Raw genomic sequence first — 10,000 nt, forward strand, 5'->3', positions numbered from 1 at the left:
TCTGTCTGTCTGTCTGTCTGTCTGTCTGTCTGTCTGTCTGTCTGTCTACTAAAAAAATACCTAAAATAAACTGTGCATGTCATAGGTGACGATTTTTTTTAACATGTTTAAAAAGTTAGCTTCATAGCAAAGCATTGGTAATGTTTAGTTGTTTGTTTGTTTGTTTGTAGCCTTGAAATTTTTCCCCAAGAAATAATCATTCTCCATTTGCATTCATATATTCTTACAAAAAAAAAGCAAAAATTATTCTGGCAAGGGTCAAATATAAAGTGCTGATACATTGGCACATTTTAAATTTTGTGTTTATTCAACGGCAGCACGGTGGTGCAACTGGTAGAGCTGCTGCCTCTCAGTGAGCAGGTCCTTGGTTCAAACCCCGGTCCAGGGGCCTTTCTGGGTGGAGTTTGCATGTCCTCTTCGTGCATGAATGGGTTTTCTCCGGGTGCTCCAGTTTCCTCCCACAAACCAAAACATGCATGTTAGGCTGATTGGTAACTCTAAATTGTCCCTAGGTGTGAGTGAGAGAGTGAATGGTTGTTTGTCTCATTTGTCTCTATGTGGCCCTGTGATGGACTTGCGACCCGTCCAGGGTGTACCCCGTCCCTCGCACAGTGATTGCTGGACATGGGCACTAGCGACCCCTGTGACCCAAAATGGAATAAGCGGGTAAAAGATAATGGATGGATGGATGGATGTTTATTCAACACTGAATAAAACTTAGTAAAAAATAAAATGAGGATTATTTCAAAAATAATACGACAGTTTCATTTCATGCACATTGACAAAATAGGCAAATCTAGTTTTGTGTTTTTTTTTTAAAGTATTATTTGTGTAACAAAAATGCTGTTTTCGTTTAAGTGTAACAAAACTAAAGTGCTGCTTTGCTAAATACTGATGAGGCTTTTTTATGGAGTTATTTGATTCTCTGGCAGCTCTTTTATTCTTGGGTCATCACTAAATCCTTGCTTTATGCCACAGGTGAGCACGAACAGAAGACTGAGAGAGGAGGGAAAGGGGAGTCTGGTTTTTATAACAAAACGTTCCTCTCAGATGGTTTCAATAATTCTCCCGGCCTGCAGCCACACGGGGGTCCTGCCATATGCTGTCCTGGCCAACTGCTCTGAAACACAATTTTAGGAACCAAATTCAGCCACTAAGCTTTATTTAATTTATTTTTTATTCCCGCTCTCTAATTCAAGTCTCCTGCAGGCAAGCAGGCAAACTAAAGGTGATGATAATGATAGTGCGAAGGAGACATTACAACACAGAAAAGAACGGTGTAGCTGTTTTTGTCATCCTTCGTTTCTTTCTGTTTGGAAAGACAAGTTGTGCACAGCTCAGCTCTGCTGTCTGGCTGTTTCACTGAACCCAGTTCACTCACGGACAATGTTTTCTGCTATGTTAATGGTGCTTTGCAGCACTTTATTTAAATTTTTTATTACTTAATCAGGCTCCTCATCTCATCTCTTAGCCGCTGACCTTAGAAGTCTTCCTATATTTGGGTGTTAATAAATAATTGATAGCGTTACATTCCTTACAAACTTGTCCTGAGCAGCACTTCTCTGTTTGTGTTTGCACAGTTCCAGGAATTGTCTCGTTTTGTGTTTAACTTCCGATGTCAGTTGATGGAGTGGGGGGTCAAGCCGTGCCAGTGTTGAATGCAAGCTTCCTCGCCTCATTATTGTTTGTCATTATTCTTGGACTGGATTAATCAGATTTGAGTGATTTAGCATGCTTTGCTTGAGCTCAGGAAATGTGTCGTGTTTGCTCACTGTGTACAATCTTTGGCTAGGAAGGAGAACATTATGGCTTACGTTCTTTAACTTCATCTTCCAGGTCTTTATTTTAAAGAATTCATTTTATTGATGTATGATATTTGTTATGTATGCTAAATTAAAGATTCCTCAGTTCCTCCTGAGTGAGTTAACAATGATTATACAATGAGAATAAATTGTAATTAACAATCTTCAAACATTAATTTTCCATTTAAACAATCTAAAATGTTTCCTCACATATTTTGGCTTTGACTGACTCAGTGCGGCCACTCCTGTTACTTACAAATCTACCCTTCTAACATCACCGACAGTGTGCACAACCCTGATGTACTGTGGACGTACTTTCCCATTTACACTGCACCTGCTTCACCATAATGAGCCAATATATCTGCTCACTAATTGCCCTGAATACATATCATAAAGGCCTGCCTGTAAAAGCACAGGGCAACGGTAAGACATGGCATGATGGCAGGCTTTTCATAAACTCTTGCACTAAACATGTCACACATGCACAACAGGATGCATAGAGTCACGCACACACACTGAGAATGTATATTAGAAAGCACAAGCGCACACACTCATCCAAGTATTTTAACGAGGGACCATAAATAATACAAAGCCATTTCATTAACAAGGTCCAGCCAGAAAACTCACTGTGTCTTTTCTCTTCAAGTTCACACACTTCCTGTTATAAGTTACTCTAACTTCACGAGCCTGCACATGGCAACCTGTTCGTTCACATGAGCTGCAGTGGAGAGGTGCTCCTAAAAATAACCTGGTGTTGCTGCAGGTATATGGTCTTATATAAAACTATACAATTTAAAAAAAAGTTTTCTTGTTGTTTTTTGAATGCTGGTGCAAAAATATGGAACTGACTTGGTTTCAATCTGTGTGGTCTGAACTTTGAACAAGTTTGTGAGCTTGCGCTGGGATTTACTTCTTTAAAATTAATGTCATATGTGTTAAAGTAGCATCTTTTAAATTTAATTTTGGAGCCTTCCATGAGTGGAGCTTCTGTTTTGGCTAAATATACTGTAAAATAAAATTGAAGGGTCAATCTGAGACTAAATGAGGTTTGACTTCTCTGTGATTTGCAGTGGGTAGGGGAGGGGAAGAGACTGGAACGTTTCACATGCGTGTTTTCAGTGTGCCACATGCACACTCACCACAAATGATAGCTGTGTGACGGTGATTTAATAGAAGTTAGAGAAGTCGGGTCATTAGTGAGAGGGGCCACATTCTGACACTCACGACGCACGCAGGCACACATGTGCGAGCACATTCGCACTAACACTACAACCCAGATGGCTTTTACAAGGCCCCAGGCCCTCCCTGGCCTACCCACCCGCCTGCCTGCCTGGTTTTTAATTATGTCTATGGCTGCCCAGGCCAGATAAAATGGGTCACGTTTACCACACCTTCACTCACCTTCACACACACAACACATGCACTTACACTCTGTCAATAGATTCTCCAACACCTTGCATACAAAGAATTGACTGGTTTTGTCAGCAAGAATTAAAAAAAAAAACCTCTCCAAAGCTGTATTCACCTGTGTCTATGACGGAGATAATCAGTAATTAAGTTATAATGTATATAAGATATTCCTTCATGAAATGTGTCGTTTGTGTGTGTGTGTGTGTGCGTGGATTTACAGCCTGTTTCCGTTTTAGCTGTCATTAGGCTGCCATACATGGCTACACAGGTGTACTGTTACCAGCATCAGTAATAGGCTTTACACACACGTGCACTTAACACACACACATTCTCATCTACTTTATTTTTAAAAGCCCAATCTATACTCACAGCATGGCTCCCCCGATGAAACACTTGGACTCTGCCACTGAGTCTCTTTATTTGGACGCAACAGATTCTCACTGATTTCACAGTGAGTTGGTAGAATCCAGTGTACAAGCTGCAGGTGATTTATTTTTACATACTTTTAAATAATACTTGCATTTACTAAACAGTTTGGAAGCTGTGATCCGATATTGAGGAACTGATAGTCTGTGATAAAGAAAATAAATATGTTTGTGCTGCTGTATTCATTCATATCCATCTGCTCATCACATTCATGTTCGAGCTGCTGTTTAATATGCCATATTATTTTACACTATTAGTGTTTAGCTTATATCTTAGATCTTTCAGCGTATTGTTTAGCGTTCGTTTATTGTTTATCAGTGTTTATCTTAAATCCTTATATACTGTTTCTTTTTATAATTTATATTGTTGCTCTTTTTGGGTGTAACTAGAACCCTGAGTACATAATTTCATTCCACCTCGTGTACCACAAATGATGCACATGACAATAAAGATACCTGCACTTGAACTTGAATATTTTTCATCAGCTTAAGGTCTGTTTCTGATCTAACAGTGAATAAAATAAAATATTAATTTGGGAGTTAAATATTAGTTTAAAAATAAGGACAAGTTTCAAATTTACCACAAGTGTAGAAACAAACACATTGTCTAAAATAAATTAGTTAAATAATATTTTTATCAAATTTAACTCACATAAGCCATCTCAATAAGTGGAAAAAAAGACAAACGTGTTCTAATTTTGACGTACAAATCAAGTTACACAATAAAATAAAGTTTAATGCATTTCACATTTTTATGTGATTATTTTCTATACTAAAAGTCTACATTTTTCAGTTTTTGATCTGATCATCAGCAACGATTTCCACAGACACTAGTGTATTTTTTTTAATAAAAATCTTTTGCTCCTATAATGCATTTTATGTTTAATGATGTATATTTTCAAACTTGAAGTTGAACTTCTCTCTTTGCATATACGTGTAAATATAAAATCCTTAATCTTTTTTTTTTTTTGCTCACACAGGTAGTTGTCCTCATTTCCTCCACCTCCTACATTTACAGCCTTTGCATCCACAAATGGAAATATTTACCAACAATATTTTACAAACTCAAACATATTTTCATCCGTTTATGCACTCGGTTTTCATTTTATTCTCATTTCCATCATAATGGTCACATCTTTCCCACATCTTCCTTAATCAGAACTGAAGTTCAATGAACTTGATGAAATCTGAATAATCTCATTTATTCTGCCTTTTTCCTTCCAGACAAAGTTTAATGGGGGGGACTCCTTGTGAGCCTGTCCACCCCTCACCTCCACGCACACACGAGAGCAGACACACTCATTTAGGCTGTTGAGTGATATGGCAGGGCTAGGGTCTTCTCTGCAGGACCCCATCCATCACACACTCTCACACACACACATATGATTGAGCACATAGAAACACTGGAGGCTTTCGTGATCTGTACTCTATCAGCTTCTTTATTAGTCTGCCTGTTAGAGTGTGTATGGATGTGTGTTGCATGTTAAGGGGCCTCACAACTGGAAACAGACTTGTTTCCAGAAAAGGGATACACACTCTAACACAAACCTCTTTATTCCCTTTTGGTCGTATTGCACCTTAATTTGTAACACTTCCAACAACCAGCTCTGCAGTCCACTTCACAGCCACTCAGTCTGTCACTGTCACCGTTTCCACGACTGTCTTACTTGTCACCGCAAACAGAGAGTTTGTGTGCAATTCTCAGCCATCCCGTCCTTGTGTTCAAGTATATTTACAGCTTGTGTTTAAAGCTGGAGAGCATGGGAAGTTTCATTTCCACTCCTGCTCCCAACTTGTGGGGCTTTCATGCCAGGCTGCCCCCTGCCTCATTTAGAAGGAAGTGCATACCATCCTGGATCCTAAAGTTTCACAGTATTGTCTGTAGTTCTGCTTTAATTAACTGTACAATTTAACATGCAGTATGTGTTTGACCTGATGCAGATTAAAGACAATAATAGAAACGAATCATTCTGCTGTTTTCTGTTTCAGCCTGAAAACAATCAAAATCTTCAGCTGAAATTCCCCCAGAATAAATGGAATAGAGGAGAGTGACAATCTCTTTAAAACCTAAAACCATTTAAAAATCTCTCTGCCTGTATGAGCATCGCCCCCCCCCCCGCCATGTTTCTCTTTGTCGTTTCGTTTCAAATCGACACAACCTGTTTTGCTCTTTGCCCCACACGTATACAAATAAATGCAAACTAGGATGTGTTTGCATGTTGAAAACCGAGGCCATTCAACAAAGCGCCGTGATCACGCTGTATAAAAATATTCCCTCGGAGACGCACAATAACAGAGCAGTTATGTCTCACATGCTATAAGTCGGCTTCTATCTTCATCTCACATCAAAATCACAATCACCACCACGCTCTGAGCTGCCATTTCCATTTTCTGCCCTCCGTCAAAGAAAAAAAAATAATAATGTGTACCTTGTCACCAATGTCTACCCGTACAAGCAACTTTCCCCTACTAATTCAGCCCGGCGCTCCACAGACATCCGTCAGATCTAACTGGCGGAGGAGAGGGCATGCCGAGACAGCCATTAAAGGTTCCTAGCTGTCAAAGGTTCCCCTTTGTGTTTTGAGGGGCGATATAAGTGTCGTGCTCTTATCAGGGCTTCCTGTGGAGTTTGCTCTGCATCCTGTCCACTTAGAGCCGCTCCTCTTTCAGTGAAATCTCATTGTGTCTGTGTGCAGGTGTGTGTGTGTGTGTGTGTGTGTGTGTGTGTATGTGTGTGTGTTGCATGTCTATGAGTGTGTGGAATGTCAAGTGAGTCATTTTTTGATAGTGTTTAATCAAGTCAAACTATAGATGAAGCTCTGAAATGGAAATGTTTCTAATGTTTTTTTGTGGGGTTGTAAACTGGTAACATGATCGTTGAAAGAATACAAAAGGAAACAACTGACTTCTTCTTCGTTGAATTTTTGCTTTTGAGATGGTGAAATCAAACATAATAATGAAAGTTGATCAAAGTGTAATGGTTAAAAAAAAAGCACTTTAAGTTGAGTAAAACATAAATCCGCTGAAAATTTACTAATAGTTCACCTACAACAAGCAAGTTTGTTTGATCGGTGTTGAACCAAGAAATCAGTCGTTAAACAGTCATAAATACAGTCCCTCGCTACTTTGCAGTTCGTTTTTCGCGGACTCGCTCTATTGCGGTTTTTCAAAATAAGATTGGACATGACACACAATTGGTTGATTGATGAATGAGTCACACAATCTTTAAAATAAATTATTTTAAATTATTTAGCATTAGTGTGCAGCCCAAGCTGCAGAAAAAGCTTCCTAGCAGCTGATCAGCTGATCTCCACTCTGCAGCGGAGAAGTGGGTGTGGCCAAGTGCACTAGATGGCAGAGAGCAGCCGAGGCAGGGAGCTGAAATCATGATATCCTGTGCTATTTTTAAGCATTTGTGTTTAGAAACATTGTTGAGAATATTGTAAGAGTGTGGGAAGGGTTTAAAACACCTTAATATATATAAATAAAATAAACTACTACTTACTACTTGTACTGCTATTCCTACTTATCGCGGGGCTTCAGAGTATGGATCCTCTGCGATTAACGAGGGACTGCTGTCATTGCAAATGTACACTTTAGACAAAAACATTCTTTGTTAGCCTTTATTTCCTTCACATACAACTTGTTCGAATAAAACTTTGCATGGCCTTTGTTGTCTCTTGCACCTCCATTTTTAAAGATTTTCTGTCACGTCTTGGAAAAAAAACTGAAAAGAACAGATGCCATATCTACAAGAAGTTGTGATTTAAATTCAGCCGAAGTGCATAACGCATAAAAGTGTTCTGTAAATTGTTACGGAGACGCACGATCAAATAAATAGACAACTCCTGTGAGGAGTTTAAGCGGAAAACTTTGAGTAGCTAAGTTTACTTTTGTTTAGTTGAAACTCCTTTACACGGGGAGTTGATGAATACCAGCCGGGGTCCTCCTCCTCCTCTTTCTGTGTGACATGAGTAGATGGCGGGAGGTGGGGTGGATGAAAACGAAAGGTAAAGGTAAATAAACAAACAATCAGCTGCAAGCTTGTTCTGGCTCCCCTTCTCTGTTGCCCCTCATTTAAAGCCTTATAAATCAGGCTTCCACCCCGAGACAGGGTGTTAGCAGGCCTCCCGGATAACGCACACACACACAAACACATATGTTCTTCCACAAAACGCACAGCGCACTCGTCTGCTGCTCATTAAGTCCACGATCAGACCATTGTATGTGTGCATTAGAGAAGGGCTGAGTGGTGGAAGCAAAATGGAGTTTGTAGGCATGACTGCTTAAAAAAAACTTGTTGTTTTGAGAAAAAAAATAGGAATAACAGCACATTGTTTCCATCTGGAGCTTAGCTTTACATACGTTAATAAAACATGTATAATACCCACTGCAGCTCCCCACAAGCCCCATGACAAGTGCACTCTGACTCCACCAGCTGCAGAGAGGATATTAGGCTGAGGGGTAGGTGAGTGAGTCTGTGCTGAGAGGGGCTGCCTGCTTAGTTTTTAGTGACTGTTTGCACACATAAAGTTAAGGCCTGGACTCGATCAAGCCACGTTTTCAACGTTGTAAACCGGGAGCAGAACAGACAGTAGTTGGCTGTGTGAGGAATGAAATGGCTCTTCTACTGAATGTTATCACAGCTTCTGTGAGCATTATGAGAAGTACAGAACAGGAAGTGATCTGCACGGAATATTCGGTTTTCATTTGCTCACAGGTGCTAATTGTGTTTGCATGAGCAAGTTGTGGTTCGTATGTCAAGTTTCTGGAGCGAGACTGTTTTAATTGCAGGACAAAGCACCGACAGGCATTGTTCTAATGACGGTGCATCCAGGGAGGAGGCTCAACTCACACTTTGGTCCATGAGCGGCGGAGCATTGTTCCTACTTCAACCATGAATGCGTGCATTCACCCAAAAGTGTTGCCGCTCTCATATAAGTCACACTTTCACACCTAGATCCAGACGCTTAACAAATTCACCCACTAAACTTGGCACCCGAACCCCCACCCACAAAAATACACCTTCTTCTGCACAAACTTAGAGAACCAGCAAGAATGTGGCCTTTCACACTTTACAAGCAGCAAAAAACAACACGTTTATACAAACACAAAAAGTTTATTAGAGAAGTTCACCAACTTTGCGCATCTAAAAACGTCAGCCGGCTCGTTGGTCCTTTCACGTCACACCTCGACTTCCTTCAGAAGACATTTGACTGTGATTAGGAGCGAGGCGAGAGGTCAGCGCTGAATTCAAACCAGGCTGATTGGTTCTTGTAATTAGAGGAGTTGATCTGTCCCAGGCCAGTTCCCCCCGGAGGATTCATGCTGGCTCTCAGTATCATATGCAACACAGGAGAGAAATCAGAACCCGACCTGGTGGAGAGGGTGAGCGAGAGGGTTTCAGCTGACCCCAGACTCCCCACTATGTCCATCCCACACAAATCTAGAAGTTTCTGCATCATAAACATGCAGTCTCACTTTAAGAATTGTTTTTTGTTGTTGAGAGCAACAGACTATTTTTTTTTATATTTATTTATCTCTAAACCAACACAAGGACTTCTTTCTGGTTTCCGCCTCATGTTTTGCTCCACAATAAGCACCTCTTCTATTCTTCCGCTCCTCCTCTTCCTTCTTCGCCGCTGCCTCCGTCCTCCTTCATTCTCTGTGAAAGCGGGTAACATGAAACCCGTTCTTGGAGTCTCCGGGGGCTGCAGGGGTTACAAAGGGTGATCAATACATGCCAGAGAAAGTCATTAGACAAGTGAAAGAAGCCACAGTTTGTATACTCCCTCCTCCTGCTCCTCTTTTCCTTTTCTTGTTGTCAGGACTGACAAGGTTAGGTGGCCCTAACACCCTCCAGCACGTCGACGCTTCGCATCATAAAGTTAACTAACTCGCAGTTTACGGACTTTTATCGAGGGTTGCACAAAATTTGACCATTTTAATCAAATGTTCTTGTAGAATGTATTTCAACATCTGTTGAAACATTTTTAAGCGTGTCTCTTTTTTACAAAATATGTTAACCTGTTGGTTTCCCGCAGGTGGTGGATGAAATGGGAAACGTGAAGTTTGCACTGAACACAGGCCCTGATGCTCCCAGTAACAGCTGGCTCAAATACGTACGCTCGGCCCTGTCATTCGAGGAGCAGAACCTCGTTGCCTGTCACCTCACAGGAGACCAGGTGAGTGATGTGACGACGTTGTTTTTTACTCGGATCTCTGTTCTACTTAAAGAAAGAACTATGCTGTCATTGGGAGGCAGTGATGAGGGAGAGCAGCAGTCATGGCTTGTGGTTTATTAATTGTAGGGTTGATATGTGTGAATTGTTGCACTCGTGGGTGTGTGTGAGTGTTTACTGT

At 40.7% G+C, this 10,000-nt stretch overlaps 1 protein-coding gene across 1 annotated transcript in view; it reads left to right on the top strand.

The window, feature by feature from the left end:
• prdm16 (PR domain containing 16) overlaps positions 1-10,000 on the top strand; it is a 117,949-nt gene that overhangs the window by 87,377 nt on the left and 20,572 nt on the right. The window contains exon 3 of the mRNA XM_037684933.1: positions 9,682-9,822. Coding sequence (XP_037540861.1) covers positions 9,682-9,822 — 141 coding nt within the window. The remainder of the gene's footprint in view (positions 1-9,681; positions 9,823-10,000) is intronic.

This window comes from Nematolebias whitei, chromosome 11, assembly GCF_014905685.2.
Source record: "Nematolebias whitei isolate Nwh7 chromosome 11, NemWhi1, whole genome shotgun sequence".
Classification (NCBI taxonomy): domain Eukaryota; kingdom Metazoa; phylum Chordata; class Actinopteri; order Cyprinodontiformes; family Rivulidae; genus Nematolebias; species Nematolebias whitei.